This window comes from Hipposideros armiger, unplaced genomic scaffold (assembly GCF_001890085.2).
Source record: "Hipposideros armiger isolate ML-2016 unplaced genomic scaffold, ASM189008v1 scaffold_1548, whole genome shotgun sequence".
NCBI lineage: Eukaryota > Metazoa > Chordata > Mammalia > Chiroptera > Hipposideridae > Hipposideros > Hipposideros armiger.
Genome location: NW_017732898.1, coordinates 113,192 through 141,040, shown reverse-complemented (window position 1 = coordinate 141,040; position 27,849 = coordinate 113,192). Strand labels below are relative to the sequence as shown.

At 36.2% G+C, this 27,849-nt stretch overlaps 1 protein-coding gene across 1 annotated transcript in view; it reads left to right on the top strand.

Moving 5' to 3' along the window:
- The window catches only part of CDH10 (cadherin 10), a 64,564-nt gene that overhangs the window by 21,713 nt on the left and 15,002 nt on the right, over positions 1-27,849 (top strand). The window contains exons 5-7 of the mRNA XM_019634220.1: positions 11,808-11,995; positions 13,548-13,801; positions 26,410-26,546. Coding sequence (XP_019489765.1) covers positions 11,808-11,995; positions 13,548-13,801; positions 26,410-26,546 — 579 coding nt within the window. The remainder of the gene's footprint in view (positions 1-11,807; positions 11,996-13,547; positions 13,802-26,409; positions 26,547-27,849) is intronic.

Here is a 27,849-nt window from a genome sequence, read left to right as displayed (position 1 = left end):
AGGGGAGAGCATTTTTGTTAGGGAGGACCAGAGCAACAAAGGTGGCATTCAAGGAAATGTGTGTGATTTGCTACGGCTGGGCCCCAGGGTTTGCAGCAGGGGTGGTGAGCCGTAAGCCTGGAAATATAGGCAGTGTTAGCATCACGAAAAGGGTTGGATACAAAACTAAAATGCCACATGTATTCTCTAGGGGATCATTGTTTAGGAGAGCACCAGGCACAGTTCTGCATTTTGACTAATTATTTTAGCAGCAATGAAGCACACGGCTTGGATCAGAAGAGCAAGTGTTGATGAGAGTCTGAACTAACGCTAAGGAGAGTAGGGATTTGAGAAATATTCAAGTGGGTGATACACAGGACTTAGTAATTAGGTCGATTCAAGGTTTGAGGGTGAGAGGAGAGCGAAAAATACTTTCTAGCATTCTACCAGAAAAGCTTGTGAAGAAAAACACAGGGATTTCAGTTCGATTTGAACATTTTGAATCGAAGGATAGTGGGTTTAAATATCTAATAGTTGGCGAAATGAGGTGCATACATGACATATAAGTGGAAACAGACATGCATGATCTCAGCGAAGCTAAATGTTTAAAGTGACATAACTAGGGAAATATACAATTCCCCAAGTGTGACGAAACACGTAATTCCCTAAAGAGAAAGAGTGTTGCATGGAAATTACACGAAAACTCACGTGGGACTCTCCATTGGAAAGCTGCCATCAACTAAACTACTTGGCATTTTGCATGATGGGATTTCCTCTGTGTTCTGGTTTCCTCTAGACCAGGGGTCCGCAAACTTTTGAGCCGAAGAGCCAATCGTGTCCCTCACAACAATTTAAAAAATATTCGAGAGCCATAAAACAAATGAAATCACCATCATGTGAATAATATCCTTTAAACTTTTTATAAATGAAACTATGATAGTTTTATTTTCATTTTCAAGTTTACTTCAGAGCCACATTACGCACCCAAAGAGCCGCATGCGGCTCGCGAGCCGCAGTTTGTGAACCCCTGCTCTAGAACAAGCTTGGAAAATACTCCTGGGCAGGCATTGATATAGATAAATAGATATAAAACTAGCTGTGCAAATATGTTTAGATTCAGACTGCTTTTGCAGAGTTTTTAGTATGCCTACTTGGAGACGCATTGCAAAGAGACTGAGTACCTGGTAGAATGTAATATGTTTATGAATGACTAAAGTTAGATTAACCTCCCCCAAGCCTATATACGTGTCATGTTTCTACACATTGCAATTGCGTGTATCCACTGATGCCAGTCAACTTGGAGACAATTTTAAAGAAATATAACGGGATGGTTTCCCGAGTCTGGGGATCAATGGCAACTTCTCTAAAAGCTTTTTGTCTTGTTGCTTTTCTCAGTGGCATGAACAAGAAACTAAGACATTGTTCAGCATCTCATTGTTGCTCTAATTTAAATGAAACGCCCAAAGCTAAGTTGGTGATCCTGTCTCCAGGGCTCACAAATTGAGGTTTCTGTCTTTTCTCTGGTGAGAGGCTTCAGTTCCAAAGCCTCAATCCTCTGTCAGTCTCTGGTGTGACTTTGAGCTCTCCTCTCCTTTCTCCTAAATGCCCATTTAGCATTGCATAATTTCCTTAACTACTCTGCAATTTCCTCCAAGGAGCTTTATCTTGTTTTTAATTTCTTCCTGTTAAGCTCATTAAAAAACATCTTTTAAACATTATACAATGGAATGGTTTATAAACGTGCATAATTGTGTCACTTTTTCTTAAAGCAAGTATTGTTTGAGATTATTATGCAGCATAGAGACGTTACAATAAGATTACACACAAAGCAAATAAAAGAATTAAACTAATGTTGAATTATTTTATTGATTCATATATGTGTTTTTTTTTTTAATCTCAACTCTGAAAAAGTGGGGTTCTTATGTAAATGAATAGAAACAAGGGCAGGGAACAAAGGAAAAAGACAAATAGTATCCCTTTGAACCTCATTTTTTTTTTTATTAAAACAAAACAGCAACTATTTGTTGCCACGCCCCAAACCTGACTTTGTCCTTGTTGCCCTCGGTTATTTTCTGGCATCTCTTTTGTTGTTCCTGAGAAGTCACCCTGTCATATTTCTTACTTGGTCTATGGTGTCTTTCCTCCAAAGCCTCTTACGTTGAGCTGTCAATTTCTAGCACACAAATATGCAGCTTTAAAAAAAAATATTCAAGTGCAAAGGCCCTCCTACTGCGAACATTTTTTTGTCAAACAAGTGACCTGTAATAGTTAGTCTTGATTCCTGAAAAGACATCAGATATATTTGAAATCTTTAATAATGAAAGTTCCAGTGTTGTGTGAGGTTGTCAGTAAGTCTCAAAGTTACACTTATTTATGGAGCCGTATGTTCTGCTTAGTCCCTAGGAAGCCTTTGCGATATTACTTTTTAGATTTTAACCACTAAATATAAATTTCCACATGTGATGCAGAAGGGCAGTCTCCTCTCTCCTCCTCACATTCATGCCTTTGTACTTAAATCGATATCTAAACTGAGAACATAGTCACCAGGAAGAAATACTTCTCTGCTCTAAACATTAATGCAGAGAAACAGTTGATTCGATCTGACACCTGGGAGTGAATTTGAAACAACTGTAAGTTGGAATTGATAGGAAAACGGAGAGCATACCACATAATTAAAGCTCCATCAACTGTAAGATAAAAAATAAGGAGTATGCAAATAAAGGTCTTTAAGGAAAGGTGAAACTTAAGGGGGCCGACAGGTGCAACTTACCCTTCGTCAGTATACATGACAACCTCTGTCTCCTTTCTGGCTCCCCTCCTGCTGCTAGCCCTACATGATAAACACCAGGATCTTAATTAAAATGATTTCAGTTTGCTTGACAAACTAGGATACTTGAGGTCAACAGACTAATCTTGGAAATAAATAAAAAGAACAAATGAATATCCCTTTCATACATTTAAAATACAGAAATGTACTTTTTAACTTTGAAATAGAGTTAATAAATCTTGTCCCCAAATTGGTTTATGAGCATAAACGTAATTCCAGAAAAGCATTATTGAATTATATCTTCGGAATGAATATTTGTTGTATTAATTAATTACTAAAGTTGCTATCTAATCAAAGCAGTCATGGATGTGTGTATTGTATGTGTGTATACAACATACATATCTTTACAATATAGCTGCTTGAATTATTTAACAGAAGAACTGAATCTATACTACTTTGATGAATGGACTCAATCTTAATCACAGTTTCTCTGGAAAGCATGGAATGCCCTGAAAACACTTTTATTGATGTTTCAGGGAAGAATAAAGATATATATGCCCATGAATGCGCGCACACACACACACACACACACACACACACACACACACAACTCACCTACTGTGTGTGTGTATGTGTGTGTGTTGTGTGTGTGTGTGTGTGTATCCCTTCCAATAAATTACTGTGGAGGAGAATGGATACATAATTTAGGCTTATTATAACAAGAACCAATACAGCATGATCCCTTCCATTTAAGTCTCAGAAGGTAATGAAAATTAACATAGATAAAGCTTACTCTAATTAAAGTGAAATAAATTGTATAATGCAAACAATCTCTGCACCAACCAACAAATAAAATGTAGTGATAATTTTGGATCTGTAACAAGAATTACAATAAGCAGACAGATTTTCAGAATCTAAGCATGTGTCTAAAAATATAAGCAATCTTAAAAATGTCCAAGTTAAAAATAAAAAGTGGGAGAACAAATTCCCCGAAACAATACTAAAACAGTGAAATCTATGTGACAGAAAAAGTAATAAAACAAAAAAGGTTTCTTTTTTGTTTGTTCTTCTTTCTCTCTCTCTCTCTCTCTCTCTCTGTTAAATGCATATACATGATATAGAAACTTTGACCATAGCCTGGTAATCTCTAATACCATCAGGAAGTTTTCCTATTTAATTTTTTGAAAATAATTTGCATCAAAATATTAAATTCACAGATGATTTTTAAAAAAGAAAAATTAACCACCCCTTGCATTCTTCCTCACCCATATCTCTAATCCTAACAGAACAAACCTTAAACTGTTGCATTTTTTAGTTCATCAAGATTAAGCTACAATCTCTAACTAATATCTTCTTATTATATGTTGAACTATTTTTATGTATTACTTTTTGACTTCCTTTCAGGATTGATGAAAGTGGAGTTTAGTAACATCTGTCTATTCTCATCCAAATATAATTGTATCACTTTTATTCAGTTTCTCTTTGTTGTCTTAACAAATATAAATAATATGTTATGAAAATTCTTTTTTTTTTTTTAGCTGAGCCATCCTGCCACCTTGGAAGCTCAGCTCAGGCCGTGAATCGCACCGGCGACCCTGTTGCTCAGACCTCACACTCTTGAGCCAGCTCTTAACCAACTGAGCCACTCAGCCGGCCATGAAAATTATTTTATATCCACCATTCTCAGCCTCCCTTTCTGTCTTTCTGTCCCAACAACCTTCTCGCTAAAGCACTAGATTCATCTAAGATTTTTTTTTATTGTCTAAAAATAACCTGTAACTTTCAAAATGCACTTATCAAAATAGGACACTATTAACATTGTAAAATTTAGGCCTTTTGTGCCAAAATGTATAATAGAGCATACTCTGGCTCAGAAGTTTAAGAGAAAAAGCCAAGCGTTTTATGGTCCGTAGAATAATTTCTATTATTAATTATTAGTGATCCTCTTTAGCGAAATTGTATTTCCCCAAATATTACAGGTTTCTGCTTTAGATGTGCTGAATGTGCAGCTGCTCAGAGTTTATTAGAGAATAGCTTGTAGACTTTGGCTTCGTTTTGGCAGCATTCAGAGAGGCCAACCTGGAGCCCTCAGGATTTCTGTTCCAACATGGACTAGCTAATTTCCATAGCTCAGGAGAACCTGCCATCCGCCATTTCTCTTTTACTTTCCTAATTGGATACATAGCTTTCTGGGTCTCATGTATTTATTCCTCTATCTTGAAGTATCCTCTTATTTTCCTGGAACACATTCTTCATTAGATTCTTTAAAAAAGGCTCAAAGGGAGGGGGATTTGCTGAGTCTAAAACTATCGGGTTATCACATTTCATTAATATGGTGGCTAGAGTGAGAATTCAAGGCTCAAAATTTTATCATCAAATTTTAATGACATTGCTCAATATTTTTGTAGGATCAGGGGTTACCTTGACAGGTCTATTGACATTTAGGTCTATGTCTTTTTTTTTTTTTTCCTTTTATTATCAAACTCACAATATATTAGATTGTAATTGTGTATACTTCCTTCCATTGATCCTTTGGCTCACTAATTCTCTCATTGGATAATTAATCTTTTGTTTAAGCCATCTCTATTTTTTTTAACTTCAACTATTATATTATTAACATGTATTTATTAGTTTTGGCTCTATATGAATATACTTAGCCACTTTTCATAGTTATTCTCTAGTGAGATTTTTTTATGACTACTTAAAGTGCACTGAATCTACATATATTTTATATATTCCGCATGTGACGACTTCGCATTAGTTGCTTTGTTGATATTTCAGCTGGAGGCTTTTATTTGCTTTGTTGTTTGCGTTTTGCTTTTCCTTATTGTTGCTTTTTAGCATTTTTGTTTTGGGGCTGACACTCATTTCTTTGCATTGTCATTATATATATAGAGATTTTATATATATATATATATATATATATATATATATATATATATGCCCCTAAACAAAATATTATTGAATTCTTGTTGTTTATGGTTTATAAAACTAGTATCACACTATATATAATTTTCTGAAACTTGAGCTTTTCCACTTCGAATTCTGCATCTAAGATTTATCTATATTTTGCCCACGTAAGTATAACTCGCAGTGTTCACTTTTGTATTTTGTTATGACATGTGATTATATAACAGTATATTTACCTATTCTCATGGTTTGACATTTGGGTTCTCTTTCTTTTTTTTTTTTTTAAAACAACAGTAATTCTGTATGACATTTATGCAGCTATTCTCATACAGATTTCATTGCTCGGTTATCTTTGTGCTAATATTTAACTTTACATTGTATAATCCTTTATTCTTCCAATTATGAGTTAAATTTTGTCCCCTAAAATTATATTGTGAAATTCTAACTCCCAGTACCCCAGAGTGTGACCTTTTTTGGAAATAAGGTCTTTACAGAGGTGATCAAGTTAAAAGGAGGTCGTTAGGGTTAGGGCCCTAATCCAGGATGACGGGTGTCTTTATAAAAAAAGGGGAATTTGGACACAGAGAGATACATGCACAGAGGGAAGATGATGTAAATATACAGGGATGATGGCCATGTAATTAGAGTATGCATCACCAAGCGAAGGAATGCCAAGAATTGTTGGCAAACACCGAGAGCTAGATGAGGCAAAGAAGGATTCTCCCCCTAGAACCATCAAGAAAAGCATGGACCTGTCAGATTTGGATTTCAGACTTCTAGCTTCTAGAATTATAAAACAATAAATTTCTATTGTTTTAAGCCACCTAGTTTGTGGTACTTTTTTTATAGCAGTCTTAGGAAACTATATACATAATGTATTTTGGGAAAGAATACATTTCCCAAAGCAATTGTGCCAAATTTAACACCCATCAGCTGTGCATAATAGTTCCTATTATACCACATGGTTAACACTTGGTTTTGTCAGACTTAATTTTTGTTAATTTAGTAGGTGTAAAATGGTGTGAAATTTGCATTTACTTAATTAAGATCCAGTATATTTCTCTTTATTTGTCTTTCTTGTCTCCGCTACTGTAAATAGTTTTCCATTTGTGTTCTTGATTTTTCTAATCTGTCTTTTCTTACAGACCTTTAGACATACTAAGTCAATATGGGTGCTGAAATTATCTTCCCTTTATTTGTAACATATTTCACTTTCTTATTATCTTTTATTTCTAGAAGTTGTTAATTTGAGTACAGATTCATTTATCAACCTTGTGTTTTATGCTTTCATAATCATTCGTCATGTTTTAGACATTCTGTCCTGACTGAAAATCATTAAAATATTCAGCTACATTTACTTGTCAAGTTTTAGAAACTTTTTTGTAAGTTTACGAATGTTGTAGATAACCAAAAAGATACAGGCTCAGAGTTTTTATCTGAAGTTTTGCATGTGTGAAGGAAATAAGAAGGGGCCCTTGCAGGCTAAAACTGGAAATTACCATACCTCAGTGTAACCCCTCTCCCACGTAGGTTAAAGCTGTCTTTGGTGGTAAAGTAATTTGATTAATATATGGATATGACTTAATATTTTGTAGTTCAAGAATTTTAAAACACTCATAAAAAAGTAAAGAAACTTGTGATGTTCATTGGGAGGGGAGATCTTGTGATTATTGAGGCAGAAACCTGCAGCACTCTGGCAGGGCTGAACTTATCTTCATTGGGAAATTTCAAAAGCTTATTTGTAAAGAGTGCTGATGAGATATTCCATTAAAATATTAAATATCTATTAGCCTGCTAAGACTCCATACACACATATGTACATATAAATATATTTTTGCGTATGTGTATGTACATACATATGTATGTGTGTATATTTACATGTGCATATGTATGCATATGTGTTTATGTAAAACTGCATGTGGAGGGGGTGTGTGTACCCCAAGAAGTATTTGACATGATGGTCTGTATCTTATGACACCTGACTCCATTGATTGCCTCCCTTTGTGGCTTTATGAGTTAAGTATTTACAACTATATTTTCATTGAGCTGTAACACATCTTTCTAGGGCTATCATGTCCCTCACTTTTGTACAGTGGAGGGAGATGGTATGAGGGGAGTTAGGCAAGATGGGTCCTCCCAGGTGGTATCATGTCAGCGGTTTTGTTGTCCACACACAGATTCTCCCTGAAATGGTGTCAGACTGCCTTGTGATGAGGTCCTTCACCGCTCGTGTTGTGATGCCATAGTGCCATCTTTCTTCCCTAGCAGTTAAAGCTGCCTGTGTCTGTAAAAATATAGCTCTCCGGGGTCATCTGAACCCGTCTTATGAATATAAAATGTTTTTCAGGGTGGCTTATGCCTCGGTCACCTTTCCACTGAATCTAAAACACTTACCAGTCTTAGTTTATTGTGGAGACAATTTACCATTCAGTAACCACGTTGTGGATTAAGTGGAGTTTGACGCATGTCCTCCTTGCTTTAAGAGACCATAAAAATAAAGAACAGTTTTGTAAAACTACCAAATATCCTTACACCAAAAGCAGGCTTCAGTTTTCTACTTATTTCTCTGGGTTCTCTTTTCCCTTTGATTTGGTGCTTGTACTTTTTTAATACCTTCAAATGTGTGTCTCTGCCTCTACCTGGGATCTAAAGTATTGTTTTTCGGCTAAGAAGTTGAACTGAATTAGCTAGTTTGCATTGCCCGAAACCACATCTGATGTAATGTATTTTAATCAACTAAATTATCTTATAGATGATCAAATGTTCACAGTGCTGGCTAGGAGAAGCAAGTTGATTGCTTTCTTTGTACTTGTCTATGATCTCATTAGTCTTTGGAATGGCACTTAATTTCTGTCTCAGGAAATCCTAGTCTCACTTTCCCTTTCATTCCTCAAATTTAGAAACAATAAATCTCCAAGAAGATTTAGTTTATATTATAGGAAAACACTTTCAGTCGTGGCCAGTGTTTGGGCATTAGGGTTGTATTTCACGCTAGTGGGATGGAATTCTAGGACTTTTTGAGTGACAGCAATTAAAACAAAAATGTGCAGCTACTTTACAAGTATGGATTTATAAATAAAGTTTTGTGTAATCAATCCTAGTCTTAGTGTTTCTATTAAATACTTTTATTCTATTATGGTACAGGATTTTCTCTTATGCTGAAAAATCTTAAAAGCTAATATTATAAATATCACAGTATTCTAAATTACTTTTGAAGGATGCAGGTATTTTATTTCTGAAACAAAGATCACCTAGCATATTAAATGAGAATAACTTAGTGTTATTTAAATTTTTATATCAAAGACATAATTAGATTTCTTATTTCAAATACAAATAGTTACCTTCCTTTTTTTGGCACTTTGACATATTTGCACATTATGAAGCATGAATTACTCCTTTTATTAAAATTTTTGAATATATTCACTATTCAAAAAACATTAGTGTGGCTGTATTTCACATACACTCTAGACTTGAGAAAAGATAATCACATTACTGAAGATTTTAACAGAAACCAGGTTTTACAAGACGTTATGAACCAAATGAAGAAATTAAGAATTTATCCTAACATCAATAATAAGTGCTTTCAATAGAGCAGTGATATCATTGTTTGTAGCTTAGGAAGGCAACACCTGCCACTGTGTAATAAAGCAATGTATTGAGGTGCTGCTTCTATAAGATTTATTTTTTTAAAGACAGTTCTTGCAGTAAGTAGGCTACATATGATGATGTTCTGTGGTAAAAGCATAGTGAAATAGATATATGTATACATGTCAAGAGGAAGAATCAGAGGTTGCCAGGCAGAGTTGTATGGACAATCATTCATAAGAAATAAAGTGTATTAAATTAAAGTAAGAAAAACACATTGGAAAAACGTTTAGTCACCAGTTTTATGGAGAGGATTAAGGGAAAGAATGACAGGAAAGGGGGGGCCCATTTATGGAGGGCCAGCCTCTGGAGGTTTTATTTTAAGCATGATGGGAGCAAAGACTTTTAAAGCTCTGAATAATTAATCTAAGTAATTAATCTGAGTAATTGATGAGATTACTGTTTTACAAAGGGTGTAGCTACAGCATGTAGAGAATATCTGAGATTTAATCAGATTCGACCAAATAAGGGAGCTGGTAGAATAGTTAGGAAATTACTCATTTTCCAATACTTAAGTTAGTATATATATATATATATATATATATATATATATATATATATATAGTGGCTCCGACACTCAAAAAATACAGTGGGAATGTAATGGTGGAAAAAAAACGTTCCTGTTTTGTAGTATATCCTCATGATACATACAAATAAATAAGTAAAATAATGCCTGGCAGTGGCAAATGATATGAAGAATGGTTGGGAGTGGTATTCTCAGTAAGGTTATTTCAGTAAGGTTATGGGTGACAGCACCTGAGGAGGTCACAGTTGAGTAGTTACATGAAAGGAGCAAGTGAGAGAGCCTTCTGAATATCCAGCGACAGGCATTTATTGCTAGAAGAACCAGCAAAGGCCAAGAGAGCCAGTAAGGTAATAGCCAGGAAATGAGTTGAGAGTTGCTTTGAACAGTGTGTTACCAAAGACGGAGAGAAAAGTGTAAAAAACACGTAAAGTAAAAAAATAAAGAATACAGGCTAACAGACTCACTTTAGTGTAGTAGAAACTAAACTGATTCTTCATGATGTCTCCTAAGAAATGACTTCCCTAAAGCAGGTGTAGGGGCTAGGGGCCTGTACTCGTTTACTAGTGATGACATAACAAGGTGCCACCTACTGGGTGGCTTAAACATCAAAATCTTATTTTCTCAGAGTTCTAGAAGCTGGAAGTCCAAGATCAAGGTGTCGGTGGGGTTGGTTTCTTCTGAGGCCTCTCTCCTTGGCTTGTAGATGGCCATCTCCTGCCTGCGTCTTCACATGGTCTTCTCTGTACCTGTCTATGTCTAACTCTTGTCTTCTTATAAGGACAATATAATATTAGATTAAGGCCCACCTCACATTCTCATTTCACCTTAACTAACTTAAAGGCCCTGCATTCTTATACAGTCATATTCTGAGGTACAGAGTACAGGTTAGGGGTTTAAGATATGAATGCTGAGGGGCACAGATGCCCAAACACTCAGCCCATAACAGTGCCGTTTTCTCAGATTTGGTTAATTTCATTGTAATTATTTTAATGGTGGAGGCTGGGGGTGGGAGAGAGAATTTTATGTGAGACAAATAGCATGCAAAAAATATAAAGAGAGGTATAGGAAATTAAGCGTTGACAAAAAAGAAAAAAAAAAACAGTCCAGAGTGGTGCAAATCTTTCATGGAAGTGACTAAAGGAAAATGCAGTAGAAACGATATACTGGGTAAGAGCACGAATGCCTAAGAGATCTTCACTTTATTATGTAGATTAAGGAGAATTGCTTAAGGTTTATGAGCAAGAAGGTGCTATAAACGGAAGGGTGCTTCAGGTTGACTGATCTGTGGGTAATCTATAGTGAACAAGTGTAAAATACAAGTCTCATTAGCAGTAAAGGTTGTTCATGCTGGAAGCACATCTGTGCACTCCGGGGCTTGGGGAAATTTTTGTTTTGCTCTGGAATGGAGGGAAATTTGTCACAATTTAGTGTTTTTGTATTGACACTTTGAAGGGCATCTTTGTATTTCTGCTACAGACTATCCTTTGTTTCTCTTGTCACGAGTAGAAATAGAATTCTCCCTGATTATGGCTGATTTCATGGAATTTTGTAATGTTCTGCCTGGCAGTAGAAATAAGCTGAGTAGTAGTGTATAACTAAATACAAAAGGAAAAACCATTAAATATAAATATTCACTGCTTATTTTATAATTTGCTAGGATTGCATGAGGACAGGTACATATGTGCACTCAAAGCTGATCTCTAGTTATTTGTGCAAATGCAAAAACTCAGCATGCTCATTTTGAAAACCAGAATTCCTAATACAGTTAGAGGCTGGTACTCACTATTCATAATATACATCACCAAATACGCCACAGTTCCACCTTTTCTGTACCTAGACTTTAACATTATTTATATTGTGTATTACTAGTCAACATCTAATCTAGAGTTTAAGACTTATAATATTCTCTCATAACATGTTAAATTTCAATATTCTATCGAGAACTGTCCCTTCCCCCCGTTGTTTTTTTGTTCTTCGCAGACACCATCCATCTTCGAGTACTTGAATCCTCCCCGGTTGGCACAGCCATTGGAAGTGTGAAGGCGACTGATGCTGACACGGGGAAAAATGCTGAAGTTGAATACCGAATTATTGATGGTGATGGGACTGATATGTTTGACATCATAACTGAGAAAGACACACAGGAAGGCATCATAACCGTGAAAAAGGTACACCGCATCAGCATACATAGGCATCCGGCTGTTTAAAAAGTACAGATTCCAATATGTACCATTCGCTCATGCATTATCCATTAAGAAATCTCACCGTTATGTTCAAATGAGTATTATATTGTGCATAAGTCTGAGGGATTTAAAGCCAAAGATTTCCTTGGACATTTATGACCAAATGTTTTGTTGACTGAAACATAAAACATGAGATTTTACAAAATTTACAAGGCCAAGTTAATATATGTGTGTTTATATTTCTGAGCCATATTAATAAAAGCCCTCCATTATGACATCATTTTTTTAAAAAACAAACAAACAAAAAACAAACAAACAAACAAGAACCAGTTAATAGCTAATAATGGCCATATGTCATAACAATAGGAAGCATAAAAAATAGCATATTATCTATCCAGATGTATGAAGCAATAATTAGAGTTGCTAATAAAAAGAGACAACATGGACTGGAAGATAATTTAATTGTTCACATTTTCCCTTCTGCTACATAAATTAAACTTTTCTACTAATGTATGATCATTGATACAGTTTAAAGGTAAAGTTTTTTTATTGTAGAGTCAGTACCATCATTACAAGAAAAAAAATAAGGCACAGTAAAATTTAGGTCCCAATGAAATATCCTGAACACTCTGTATGCATAAATTAAACCACTAAAGCCTTGGTTAATCATAAAACTCTCCTAACATTTTACTGCACAACCCAAGGTACCCAACCAGCTGTTTTTAAATAGATAGTGACCAGCAAAGGGGAATCAGCTTTCTTGTTATTTTTCATGACTGGGGAGTAAGAGGCATGAAAATAGAATCTGCTGCTTCTCAAATAAAAAAGAAGATTGGGTAATCTGAATCAGCAATGTTTTTGTTTGTAGTTTTTGTTTTTTTGGTTTTTTTTGGTTGACAAAACATACTTTTTAGAGAGGATGAGCGGTGAGGGGCTTGATATTATACTTGTAATGGTTAAACTTATATCAATATTTAAGGTCTTTTTTGTTTCATAATATAACCTAATTCCCAATTTGCTATCACATATTTTTCTTTTTTCTTTACCAAAGATTTTATCTTCAGTTTCATATAATTGTTGAAAGTTTTATATTAGTCTTCAAAATTTCATAAAGTTTATGTGGTGCCATGAGCCCAATAAACTAAGTGGAAAATCACAACATACAAAAAGGTAAATTTTTTGCTTAGAAAAAAATAACAGTAGCCAACACCTCAGCAAACACACACAGTATCTGAGCCCATTTGTTATAATGAGTTACCACCTTACGTTAGGTTTTAACCTTTTCCATTTTTTTTCAAGATTTCAAATCTCATTTTCCTATGTTCTGAAGTCTCACATATTGAATACATAAAAATAAAAAATTGATTCCTATTGATATGTGAATATTGTATTGTTATTTTTATTACTTTCATTTATTTACAGTTAATGAACTTGAGTTAAAGCACCCAATCAGGCTTTACAAATCATGCTGTAACTTGGAAGGAACATATAATCCAATTTCCCTCACTCCAATTTCATGATTTATTCCTTTATGCAGCCACTTGACTATGAGAGCCGAAGACTTTACACTCTGAAGGTTGAAGCAGAAAATACACATGTGGATCCACGTTTTTATTACCTAGGGCCCTTCAAAGATACAACAATTGTGAAAATCTCCATTGAAGATGTAGACGAGCCTCCCGTTTTTAGCAGATCCTCCTATCTTTTCGAGGTCCATGAAGATATCGAAGTGGGCACAATCATCGGGACTGTCATGGCAAGGGACCCAGATTCCACGTCTAGCCCCATCAGGTAATTATGCCATATTTAAGACTAAAAGAGTTTAGGTAAATGCAGAGCTCATGGAATTCTATCTAAAGCTTTTAATGCACTGAAAGTTAAGGAGGTCTCTCAATAAGTTGTACATATATTTGGTGAGCACAAGTGATGAAAGTTGTCTCTGTTTTGGGGCAAGGCATACACAAGCTTCACAGTTGGCTTCAGTTCTAATCATGCCCTTAAACCTGAAACATGGTTTGTATCAGCCACCTGTCTTTTTAAGGTATTTGTTCTGACCCCTAGTAGAGAACACTATTTCACTATTTCAGCTGTACATTTAAAATGTAACCAAATCACTTGATTTGTGCTTTCAGGTTCTGAAGTAATAATATGTGAGGTTGAGATGAGTTTTAAGAGTTAAAAATAATGTAATTATAACAGTGTTACAATGCAGTTATATTATGGTTTTAGAAATTCCCCTATATGCCTGCCGTCAAAGAGAGAAAAGGGGTTTTTGGTTGTTGCTTTGACTTTATCAAAAATTTTTAGAATGTTCCAGAAAGATAAGAGCAATTTCATTTATTTATTTATTTATTTTGCTTTGTTTTCTAATGGCAGACTGAAAACATGAGATGTGATAAATACATAAAATGTGAAAAATTCAGTTTTCACTATTTGTTGTATCATTTTAAAGAAATAAAGATATCTATTAATATATACAATATTCAACATCAAAATGACTGCTCACTTTACTTTTTTTTTAATATATAAATGTGCGTAGCATCTTTTTCTCTTTTTTTAGTTTCAGGTATACAAAGAAATGTAATAGTTAGACATTTATACCCTTTACAAAGTGATAACCCCCCAATCTATTACCCCTTTTACATTGTATATAGCTGTTATTATACTATTGACTATATTCCCTATGCTGTACTCCACAGCCAGTGACTCCAACATTTAATTATAGTTGACATTCAATATTCTTCAACTTCAGCTTCAGGTGTATAGTGCAGTGGGCAGGCATCTACGCAGTCCATGAAGTGATCTCCGTGATAAGTCCAGTGCCCATCTGGCACCCCACATAATCTTTATGACATTATTGATTATATTGCCCATACTTTATTTCATATGCCCTTGACTATATTGTGACTACTAATTTGTATTTTCTAATCTCTTCACCTTCACCCCATCCCTATGCCCTTCCCATCTAGCAACCATCAGTTGTTTTTTTTCCTAAACCTCTGAATCTATGTGTTTTGTTTGTTCGTTTATTCTGTTCTTTAGATCCTACATATAAGTGAGATCATATGGTATCTGTTTTTCTTCGTCTGACTTATTTCATTTAGCGTAATATTCTCTAGGTCCATATTATTACAATTGGTAAGATTCCATTCTTTTTTATGGCCAAGTAACACTCCATTGTATAAATGTACCACAGTTTCTTTATCCAGTCATCTATTGATGGGCATTTTGGTTGTTTCCATATCTTGGCTATAGTGAATATTGCTGCAATAAATATAGGGGTGCATATATTTTTTTGAATTAGTGTTTTGGATTTCTTTGGATAGATACCCAGAAGTAGACTTGCTGGGTCATAAGGCAGTTTCGTTTTAAATTTTTTGAAGTACCTCCATACTGTTTTCTATAGTGGCTTCACCAATCTGCATTCCCACCAACAGTGCACCAGGGTTCCCTTTTTTCCACAGCCTCACCAGCACTTGTTTGTTGATTTATTGATGATAGCCATTCTGAAAGGAATGCGGTGGTATCTCATTGTGGGTTTTATTTGCATAATCGTTAGAGAATGATTAGTGATGTTCAGCATTTTTTCATGTCTGTTGGCCATCTGTATGTCCCCTTCAGAGAAATGTCTCTTCATGTCCTCTGCCCATTTTTAAATTAGGTTGTATGTTTTTTTAGTGTTCAGTTGTCTGAGTTTTTTATAAATTTTGACTATTAACCCCATGTCAGATGTATCACTAGCAAATATCTTCTCCCATTCAGCAGCATGCCTTTTTGTTTTATTGACGGTTTCTTTACTTTGAAAAAACTTTTAGTTTGATGTAATCCCACGTGCTTGTTTTTTCTTTTTCTTCCCTTGCCCGAACAGATATGTCAATAAAAATATTACTAGGGGTAATGTCTGCAAATTTACTTCCTATATTTTCTTCTATGAGTTTTATGGTTCCCTGTCTTACATTTAAATCTTTAACCCATTTTGAATTTATTTTTGTATATGATGTAAGAAGCTAGTCTAGTTTCATTTTTTTGCATGCATCTATCCAGTTTTCCCACCATCATTTATTAAATAGATGGTCTTTACTCGAATGTAAATTCTTGTTTTTATTGTCATAGATTAAATGGCCATATAGACATGGATTTATTTCTGGGCTCTCTATTCTGTTCCATTGTTCTATATGTCTGTTTTTATGCCAATGACATGCTGTTTCGATTGCTATAGCCTTGTAGTATGATTTGAAGTCAGGTAACATGATACCTCCCACTTTGTTCTTATTTCTCAAGATTGGTGTCAATTTGGGGTCTTTTATGGTTCCGTATAATTTTTTTTTAAAAAGATTTTATTGGGGAATTGGGGGAAGGGGAACAGACAAGTTGCTGTCATTTTGTTCTTCAATCTAGTTGTGGAGGACGTTGCTTCACTGGCCCAAGTTGGCACCATCATTGCGCTCTTCCCGGGCGAGGCAGATCAGTCGCCGGCTTCTGGGTGGCCGCTCACTGCGGCTGCTGGCCGCTCATGCTGGCTGCTGGCTACACACGGTAGCCCATGGCAACCCACTGCCACAGGGACTGCAGCCTAAGCCGTCGCCGGCGACTCAGGGCAGCCCAGCTCCAGGTTGAGCTGTTGTTCAGCATCTTAGCTGTAGAGGGCAGTGTCACTGGCCCTCATATGTGGATCCAAACCGGGGTCCTCTGGCATCCCAAGCCAGTTCTTAACCATCGCGCCACTCGGCCGGCCCGGTTCCGTATAAATTGTAGGATTACTTGTTCTAGTTCTGTAAAAAAATGTCATTGTTAATTTGATAGGTATTATATTGAATCTATATACTGCCTTAGGTAGTGTGGATGTTTTAACTATATTACTTCTTCCTATCCATGAGCATGGTATATGTTTCCATTTATTTGTATCTCCTTTAATTTCTCTCTTCAATGTCTTATAATTTTCTTTTGCTTCCTTGGTTAAATTTGTCCCTAAGTATTTTATTGGTTTTGAAGAAATTGTAAATGGGATTGTTTTCTTTATTTCTTCTCTTGATAGTTTGTTATTGGCGTATACAAATGCACCTGTGTTCTGAATATGAATTTTGTACCTGCTACTTTACTAAATTCATTTATCAGTTCTAATGGGTTTTTGGTGGAATCTTTGGGGTTCTTTATGTATAGTATCATGTCATCTGCATATAATGACAATTTTATTCCCTCCTTTCTGACTTGGATGGCTTTTATTTATTTTTCTTGTCTGATTGCTGTGGCCAGAACTTCCAGTACTATGTTGAATAAAAGTGGTGAAACTGGGCATCCTTGTCTTGTTCCTGATCTTAAGGGGAAAGCTTTTAGCTTTTCCCCATTGAGTATGATATTAGCTGTGGGTTTATCAAATATGACCTTTATTATGTTGAGATATGATCCCTCTATTCCCACTTTGCTAAGAGATTTTATCATAAATGGCTGCTGGGTTTTGTCAAATGCTTTTTCTGCATCTATTGATATGACCATATGATTTTTATTTTTTATTCTGTGAATATGGTGTATCACATTAATCGATTTGCGGATATTGAACCAAACTTACATACCAGGAATGAATCCCACTTGATCTTTTTAATGTATAGCTGAATTTGGTTTGCTAATATTTTGCCGAGCATTTTTGCATCTATGTTCAGTAGGGATATTGGTCTATAGTTTTCTTTTTTTGCAATGTCTTTGTCTGGTTTTGGTATCAGGGTAATATGGCCTCATAAAATGAGCTTGGGAGCCTTCCCTCCTCCTGGATTTTTTGGAATAGTTTAAGGAGAATGGGTGATGATTCTTTTTTGAATGTTTGGTAAAATTCGACTGTGAAGCCACCTGTTCAGGGCTTTTGTTTGTTGGGAGCTTGTTGATTACTGATTAAATTTTGTTGTTAGAAATTGGTCTGTTCAGATTTTCTGTTTCTTCTTGATTCAGCCTTGGGAGATAGTATGCTTCTAGAAATTTATCCATTTCTTCCAGATTGTCTAATTTGTTGGTGTATAATTGCTTGTAGTATTTTCTTAATTCTTTTTTATTTTTAATTTCTGTGGTGTCTGTTGTCACATCTCTCATTTTTATTTATTTATTTTTTAATATTTTTATTGGGGAATTGGGGGGATGAGAACAGTGCTGGGGAATTGGGGGAAGGGAAACAGACATGTTGCTGTCCTTTTGTTCTTCAGTCTAGTTGTGTAGGACGTTGCTTCACTGGCCCAAGTTGGCACCATCATTGCTCTCTTCCCTGGCGAGGCAGATCAGTTGCCGGCTTCTGGACGGCTGCTCACTGCGGCTGCTGGCCGCTCACGCTGGCTGCTGGCTACACACGGTAGCCCATGGCAACCCACTGCAGCAGGGGCTGCAGCCTACACCGTCACCGGCGACTCACAGCAGCCCAGCTCCAGGTTGAGCTGTTGTTCAGCATCTTAGCTGTAGAGGGCACCGTCACTGGCCCTCATATGTGGGATCAGAACCAGGGCCCTCTGGTGTCCCAAGCCAGTTCTTAATCAATGTGCTACTCGGCCAGCCCTCTCATTTCTGATTTTATTAATTTGGGTTATCTCTCTCTTTTTCTTGATGAGATTCGCTAAAGGTTTGTCCATTTTGTTTATCTTTTCAAAAACCAGCTCTTGGTTCATTGATCTTTTGTATTTTTTTTTTTTGGTCTCTATTTTGTTTATTTCTGCTCTGTCTTTATTTCCTTCCCTGTACTCCCTTTGGGCTTATTTTGCTGTTCTTTTTCCATTTCCCTTAGGCGTAAAAATTAACTATTGATTTGAGATTTTTCTTGTTTCTTTAGCTAGGCCTGCATTGCTGTGAGTTTCCCTCTTAGAACTGCCTCTGCTACATCCCATAGATTTGGGGTCATTGTGTTTTCATTTTCGTTTGTCTCCAGGTATCATTTGATTTCTTCCTTGATCTCAGTTTTGACTCACTCACTATTTAGTAGCATGTTATTCAGCCTCCATGAATTTGTGTGCTCTCTGGGTTTCTTCTGATAATTGATTTCTAGTTTCATAGCATTATGTTCAGAGAAGACGCTTGATATGATTTCAGTCTTCTTAAATTTATTGAGATTTGTTTTGTGGCCTAGTGTGTGGTCTTATCTTGGAAAATGTTCCATGTGCACTTCAGAAGAATGTATATTCTGCTGTTTTGTGGTGAAATGCCTTAAAAATATCTATTAAATCCAAATGGTCTAATGTTTCATTTAAGGCTACTGTTTTGGTATTGATTTTCTTTCTGGAGGATCTGTCCATTGGTGTCAGTGGGGTGTTGAAGTCCCCCCTATGATAGCATTACTGCAGAACTCTGTCTTTATGTCAGTCAATATCTGTTTTATTTATTTAAGTGCTCCTGTGTTGGATACATAGTTTACTAGGATTATGTGTTCTTGTTGGATTGATCACTTTATTATTATATAGTGCCCTTCCATATCTTTTATTATAGTCTTAATTTTAAAGTCTATTTCATCCAATATAACTTTTGCTACCGAAGCTTTATTTTGTTTCCATTTGCATGAAATATCTTATTGCATCTCTTTACTTTCAGTCTCCGTGTGTCTTTTGATCTGAGGTGGGGTCTTGTAAACAGCATATGCCTGGATCTTATTTTCTTATCTACTCAGCTACCTTATGTCTTTTGATTGGAGCATTCAATCCATTTACATTTAAAGTGATTATTAATAGGTACATGGTTATTGCCATTTTATTATGCATATTTCTGGTCTTTGTTAGTTTGTTTTCACCATATTTCTGCTTTAAGAAGTGCTTTTAACATTTACTGCAATATTGGTGGTAATGAATTCCTTTAGCTTATTATTTTCTGGGAAGCTTTTTATCTCTCCTTCAATTTTAAATGATAGTCTTGCTAGGTAGAGGAATCTTGGTTGTAGGCCTCTGTTTTCCATCACTTTGAAAACCTCCTGCCACTCCCTTCTGGCCTGCAGAGTTTCTGTAGAAAAGTCAGCTGATAGTCATACGGGAGTGTCCTTGTAAGTAACTAGTTGTCTTTTTCTTGCTGCTTTTAGGATTCTCTCTGTCTTTAACCATTGCCATTTTAACTATGATGTGTCTTGGTGGGGGCCTGTTTGGGCTCATCTTGTTTGGAACTCCCTATGTTTCCTGGACTTGTATGTCGATTTGTTTCACCAGGTTAAGGAAGTTTTTGTTCATTATTTCTTCAAATATATTCTCTATCCCTTGCTTCATCTCTTCTCCTTCTTGTATTCCTATGATGCAAATGTTGTTGTGCTTGATGCAAATGTTGTCCCACAGGTCTCTTAAATTGTTTTCATTGTTTTTTTTTATTCTTTTTTCTTTTGTTGTTCTGATTGGGTGAATTCTACTACCTTATCTTTTAAGTCACTGATTTGATCCTCTGCTGATTCGATCTCATCTGCTGGTGATTCCTTCTAGTGTATTCTTCACTTCAGTTATTGTATTCTTTATTTCTGACTGGTTATTTTCCATGGTTTCTATATCCTTCTTTATGCTTGCTATCTCTTTGTTGAAATTCTCACTAAGTTCCTTTATCATTCTTATAACCAGTATTTTAAACTCTGTATCTGGTAGGTTGACTGCCTCCATTTCATTTAATTCCATTTCTGGAGTTTTTTGTTAGTTTGTTATTGTTTTTGCTTGTTTGTTTGTTTTTTGTCACTCTGTTTGCTTCTATGTATTAGGTAGATCACCTATATCTCTCAGTCTTTGCTGGGTAACCTTCTGTAGTATGTGTCCTTTGTAGTCGAATTGCTCAGTCTCCCTAACCTCCTGTGTGTGTGCTCCAGAGGTGTCCCTTGTGTTGTGAATGTTCTGTGGTAGTTGAGCTTTGATTGCTTTTGCCTGTCATGGGTGGGATCCACTCCCAGGCTGACTAACTATGAGGACTGGCAATGCCCATAGAGCTACTGTGTGAGGGCTTACCCCTCAGAGGAGGCTTCACCCCTGTGGTCTGTTGTGCCTGTTGAGAACTTCTCTTGGGTGTGCCACTTGTAGGTCAAACCAGTAGTGCTCTGGTGTAATCTGAAGGTGGCCTCTGAGTGTGTTGTTTCTGGTCTTTCTTGAGCGGGGCTCCCATGCAGGTCAATTCCAGCCCTGCCTATTACTGGCCCATGGCTCTCTGGTTGGTGCCTGATAGCAGTATGTGGTTGGCTGCTGACCTTGCTGGACCTGTAGGCATGTGGGGGTGGCCTCACTGTGAACTGAGGCCGACTGCCATCAATATTGGGCCTGAGGCAGCTAAGCAAAGGGCCAGGGTCACCCAGGCCTATTGCCACCTGTCAGTGGCCCATAAGGCCCAGCTTTTGAAAGAAGTTTCTTAAGCACGTGTGTCTGGCTGGTTGACCCGGTATTGAGAATGTCCTCGGCGATGTAGCACTAGCTGGGTGGGGTGTTCAAGTGAGTCACAAAACATGACTTGTGGTTTTTTTTAAATGTTAATGCAGATTCAGATCATACACCTATACCTGGTCTGTGACCACCTTGTACACCACCTTGAGGACACTGCGGCCAGCTTCTACCTCACTTTTACAAATTCCCGAGAGCTACTCCTGAGTGTTTGCGGTGCAGTTTTAAAGTCACTGTTCACCACCAAAATCCCCTTAGGCCATTACAGATTTTCTTCTGATGTAACAAAACCTCCTCTGTGGTTGGTGGGAGTGGGGCTCTTTGCCCAGGCTCCCAGAGTCCCCCTGACAGTGTAGCTGGAGGTGGGCAGGTTGGGGTTATAGGAGGCTGAAGGGTGTGCTCAGTGGTTTCTACAAATTCACTGTAGCCCCGGCTCCTGGCCTGGTGCCCGAGACCACCCCACAGAACAAAACAAACCACCACCAACAACAAAGAAAACAAATACAGACACACATAAAAACAACAAACAGTCAAAACACAAAAAAATACAAGGAAAAAGACAAAAGAAGAAAAAGAAAACAGAAAAAAGTAGAAAAAGAAAAGAGGAGAAAGGGAAAGAAAAAAAAAAGAGAAAAGGAAAAAAAGAAGAAGAAGAAGAAAAAACATTAAATCCAGCCATTTGATGCAGTGCAGGTCTTGGCGTAATGCCCTGCAGCTATCTCCTCAGGCCACTGTGGGTTGTCCATTACTGTAACAGCTCCTCTGTGCCTTGTGGAGGTGTGGGGCCCAGCCACCAGGAGCCCAGAGCGCCCCTGGCAATACGGCTCTAGGTGTATGGGGCTATGGGGTATGGTAGGTGGTTTCTACAAAGTTAGTGCAGTTTCTGCTCCAGACTGCATAAATGTGCATAAAACACGATGGCCAGACCCCAGAAAGTGGGCTTCTCTGTGAGCAGGTCACATGGATCTTAGAGCGCTTCTTCTGTAGGGGGATGTGGAAGGCGATAGAGTTCTGAGCTTCTGAAAACCCAAAGCTGCCCCTGCAACCTGATGCTGAGCCTGTGTGTTCGTCCGTGGCTCTAGATGCCCTGTCTAGGTATCTGCCTAGAAAGGTGGGGCGCTGGGTGGGCTGTGAGAGGTGGGCTAGTGCATGTGTGGCTCTGACCAGCCCAGCACTGTCAACCCCCACTGCTCTTCCCTTATAGCTGGAGTGTGGATCAGTGGCTGCAGAACTGGTCTTTCCCGTTCTCAAGGGCTATAGCTATTCTCTTCTTTAATCTGACACTGCTCCTGCTTCGTTGGCAGCTGCTTCTAACACTGACTGGGTGGTGGTGGGGCGAGCTCTGGGAGGGTGAGGGGGAGGCGGCCAAGCTCCATGTCTTTGTTTTATGTTTTTGGCCTAGCCGTGAGGACTTCAACCCCAGTTCTCACCTAAAGTTTTACATGCTGCTCTCTCAGGCTGGACTGTGGGGCACAGCGAGAGAGCCCTCAGCCTGGCTTCTTCCTTCGCCCGCAGCTTTTGTGACTCCGATCTGCATCCTGGGGCCCGTGGCCTGTAGACTACATCTCCACAGTTCCCCCTTTTCTCCTCCCCAGCTAGCCCAATTTGCCCGCCTTCAGGTAACTCGATGTGTGGGCCTCTTAGCCATTCTTGCTTGATGAGCAGAGAGTACTTTGTTGAGTTATAGCTGTTCAGTTTGTTGTAACCTCCAGGGGAGATTTCAAGAAGCACTTCTCATGCCACCATTTCTGTGCTGTTACTCATGAATGCCCACTTTAAACTGTTAATCCATCATGTATTTTGGATTTTATTTGTTTCCCTAATTCTCATCAGGCTGATTTCTCCTCCTCTTGTTCCATATGGACCAGTCTAATAGGAGTTCAAATAGCTGTGCAGTTTTCACATGCACCCATCCCTGACATCTAAGTATGTGGAGGTGGCATTTAGGGAACCTCTAATTTTATGTGCCATGTGATTCTAGTGCGACTTACAGTTAAAAATTCTGTAGGCTCTGCCATATCTTCAGTGAAGTCATATTTCTCATATCATATCATATATATATACATATATATATATTAAAGAAACTATTTGATTTATATAATTTTACCTAAATATTTCCTTATGTTCACACACAGCATCACAAGTTACATACTGGCAGCTGAGACCTGTACACATGGTAATCACATACAGCACCTGTCTGCCAGCATCACATCCCCAAAAGTACCTCTTTCCCAATCCATTTACTTTATTGGAATTGCCACATCCTTTGGATTTTTTTTTTACTATTTGAAGCTTTTAAATAACCAGTATGCACATTTAATTTTCCTTATTAAATACTTACCCAGCATTTTATTGGCATAGCTCCAACTGACTTTAACAGGCCCTGCTCTGTGTCCCTGATTTTAAAATGGCCATTTGTTAATAAAATATAATATTTTTAAACAAATTTTAATAAATGAATAAATAAATAAATAAATAAATAAATAAATAAAGTGGCACTGTTAAGTGGCAACATAAAGATATTTCTCCACACAATGAAGTAAATTTTGCATCTTCTTATAGACTGATGGTTATTTTATGTCAAAATGTGGCTGTGGGACAACTGGCCGAGTGGCTCAGTTGGTTAAGAGCTCACTCAAGAGTGTGAGCTCTGAGCAACAGGGTCACCGGTTTGATTCCCGGCCCAAGCTGTGTTGTGTGTTGCCACTGAGCTGCCAACAGGGGGCAGGATGGCTCAGCTAAAAAAAAAAAAAAAAATATATATATATATATATATATATATATATATATATATGGCTGTGGATTTTTGAAACAAAAAATAAAATATTTAATCAGGATGCAGGCCTAAGGACCAGAAGAAAATCATCTATTTATGTATAACATAGAAATAGAATTAATAACTGCATTGATCATTAATGACAGAGTATATGCTATGAAAGCTGTATACTTGAACTTATGCTGCCTTTGTAGGACATGAAAATGAATATTCTTAGATGTTATTTTTGATAGACCATGGGGGTTAAAAACTATTTTTTTTCAAACAAATAAAGTAGCTTTATTAATGCAATGTATTAATGGCATGGATAGTACTGGGCATGTAATAAATTGTTTATGTCATTTTATGGGTTTTGATGAAATGATCAAAGGGGTTTACTTAAAATATATTTTCTGGAAATGACTTTAAAAAGGAAAATTAAGGTTAACACGGGTAATTTTCCAGTAGATAATTGAAAAATGTAATTATATCAAGTTTGAACAGGGACCAGAGTCTCTATCTTCAAGATAATTTCACATAATCCTCTAAATTTTATCATTGTTTCTTTAAACTAAACTGCAAGAAGCAATTAAAACAAAACACAAAATGAATTTAGCTTAGACAGTGATACTTGTATTGATTTGCATATTGCAACTCTATGTCAATTTCTATAGAATAAGAAAACGTATTATTTGCCAAAATGCCAAACAATTCAATCATTCTCTCCTTCATTTAACACATACTTGTGGATCACCATATCAGATATTAACATGTTCCTCAAGGAGTTCTCAGTCTGTTAGGGAAGAAGATTCAATATGAGAAATAATATTCACTGAGGGCCTATTAGACTCCACGTAAGATGCTTGGTGTTTTCATGTTTGATTTTCTGTTTGCGATGTGAGATGAAATGAATTCTTAATGCAACGTGGTAAATAGCAGAGAGGAGATACAATGTTTTGCTTTATTTATGAATATAGTAAGATGTGTAGATGTAGTTTGAATACAAAAATGAATTCATATTGTGTTAATAGAAAGAACTAGAGTTTGTTTAGGAGATTTATAAATTATTAGTATATTCTTTTTAAAACTGATTTAAAATAAAAATCTAAAATAAGCAGCCTTCAAAAGTAAAATCATATTAGGTATATTGATGTGTTAAATGGTTCTTCTAATGAAATATATTCTAAAGCAGACGTAAGGATCATAAATTTCAATTGATTCTTGTAAATATTATACAAGTTTTGAACACTAAAAGGAAAGAGAGTCTTTTGAAAAATATTTTATATTATTACTCACAATTTAACAATAATATTTCATATATTTTTTTTCTTAAAATAAATGCCAGTGGCTTAAGAAAAGATATACCATAACTGAATATTACTCCTGGTCTTGTCATTTTTGTTTTGTTTTGTTTTCTGTTTTTCAATATGGTGTATGAAATATAACTTGGAATTATACTTACTAACTCAAGAACTATGAAACATGTGTAAGCCACTATGCTTGTGAAGTGGTAGTAACCCATGAGAGGTATAGCTATTTTAAACCTTGGCTGACAAACCCCAAAATAATGGGATTTATCCCAAATACATCCACCTGATTGATAAACTAGGTGTTAGGCTCTAAAATGACATTCGACACAGTGTCTTTAATCAATTTACATTTTTTTATACATATACTAAGACTTTATTTGATATAAATGTATAAAAACTCCTATACCAGAACTTTCCTATTTTTAAAACACCTCTGGTTAAAATGTATATATTTTATTATAATGATACATTTGGTTAATCAAATGAAGCTACATAGGTATCATGCCATAAGCTCATAAACACCATCATAAATTAACGAGGAAACTAATGTTGTCTCCAATTTTCTCACGAAGAAAAAGACTGCATCTGGGAATTATCTGTTGCATTGGATCCTAGTAGTAATTCCTCAACAGAATTCTCAATTACTAGGTAAAGTCAGTTCATAATGTAACCACATGTAATGCCAACTGTTTTGTGGAAAAAAATACATCAAGGTAAGTTGACTATAAAAATAGATAATGATTTTAATAACACAAACATTCAGAAAATTTCAATTTGAATGCAGAACAAATTGCCAACTCATGCCTTGGGAAGAGGTGTGTGTGTGTGATAAATTGATAAAATAGTTTCCATTGTAGATCAGTACTATGTACACTCTTGAAATTATTATGTATCCCTACATGTTTGTCTTTGCAGTTTACCATTTTGTCCTACAAACCATCAATAACACTATCTTGTATTTTTTTTTTTTCCCCTTCTGTGCAGATTTTCCTTGGACCGCCATACTGACCTCGACAGGATCTTCAACATACATTCTGGAAATGGATCGCTTTATACATCAAAGCCACTTGACCGTGAACTGTCTCAATGGCACAATCTTACCGTTATAGCTGCTGAAATCAGTAAGATGAATTTTATGTGTATAATATTTAACATATATTTTTAGGTTCAATTTTATATTAAAAATAATTCCTTCTCATTGCACACAGGATTTATAATTTTAATCTAAGTTTTTAAAAAGCTTCTCCACACCTATATTTTTTTTTCAATCGTTTTTATATATACTGAGTGATAGCTATAGGTCTAGATAAATCTACATTTTATATTAACTAATAAAAAATGTATAATTGGGTACTAAAGTTATTCTCACTTGGGTAAAAATAAATGTATTACATTTGTTTCATGGATTCTATGAATTAGAATTTGTGCTAACTACTGGGTACATGTCATTTAATTTTAACAACACATATGCATGTACATACTATTTTTACAAATAAGAAAGCCAAAGTAATTGCAATAATAGCTAATATTAAACACTGTGCCAGTTATTACTCTAAGAATTTTAAATTAATTTTTTCCTACTAATATTTGTATTGACCTTATTTGACAGAGAAGGAAACTAAAGTTCCAAGGATTTTAGTAAGTTGCCCAAAATCACAATGCCACAAATAGTAAAACTGGGATTTGGAACCAGTTATTTTGTTTCTAGATAGAATACTTAACTGTTTACCTAATTTGGAAAATTTCATTCACTTATTACTGGGCAGAGCCAGGATTCAAAACCATATTGTTTTTAATAGCAAAAGTTCTTGCCTGTACATAGGACCAGCTACATAATTTTTGGAGCCCATTTTAAATTGAAAATGTCAGGCCTTTTGTTAAAAATGACCAAGAAATTTAACATAGCAACAGCAGAGCATGAAAACTAGTTTGTGGCCCTTCTAAGCATGAGACCCTGTACCATTGTGCATGCCCATGAAACCACCCCTGTCCACACATGCAAACCTGTTCGTGGTTTCTGATTTCTGTACTGTGGTGTACTCGTACATGGAGTAGAGCAATTCTTTAACTGTTTTCAAAAGAAGCGTTAATTAGGGACTGAATCAATGGGAAAAACTAAGCCTATAAATTCCAGACTTGAAATGCTAAGCTGAATCCACAAACATACATCAAGTTCAACTTGTTGGAAGTGTCTATTCCAGGATTTGTAAGGCAGAACATTGGGGCTGAATAACAAGAGTCTCAGAAGGATGGATCGAGGCTAGACAGATCATCGGCAATGAATTCAAAGCTTCAAGATAACAGATTTAGCTTTCTCCTTTAAATCTGGCTCTGAAATACAGAATAACGTGATAATTCAAGTGATCCAATGTTTCCATAGTGAGATATAAATGGCTGTGCCTTTTAAGGCTCACAGAAGATCTT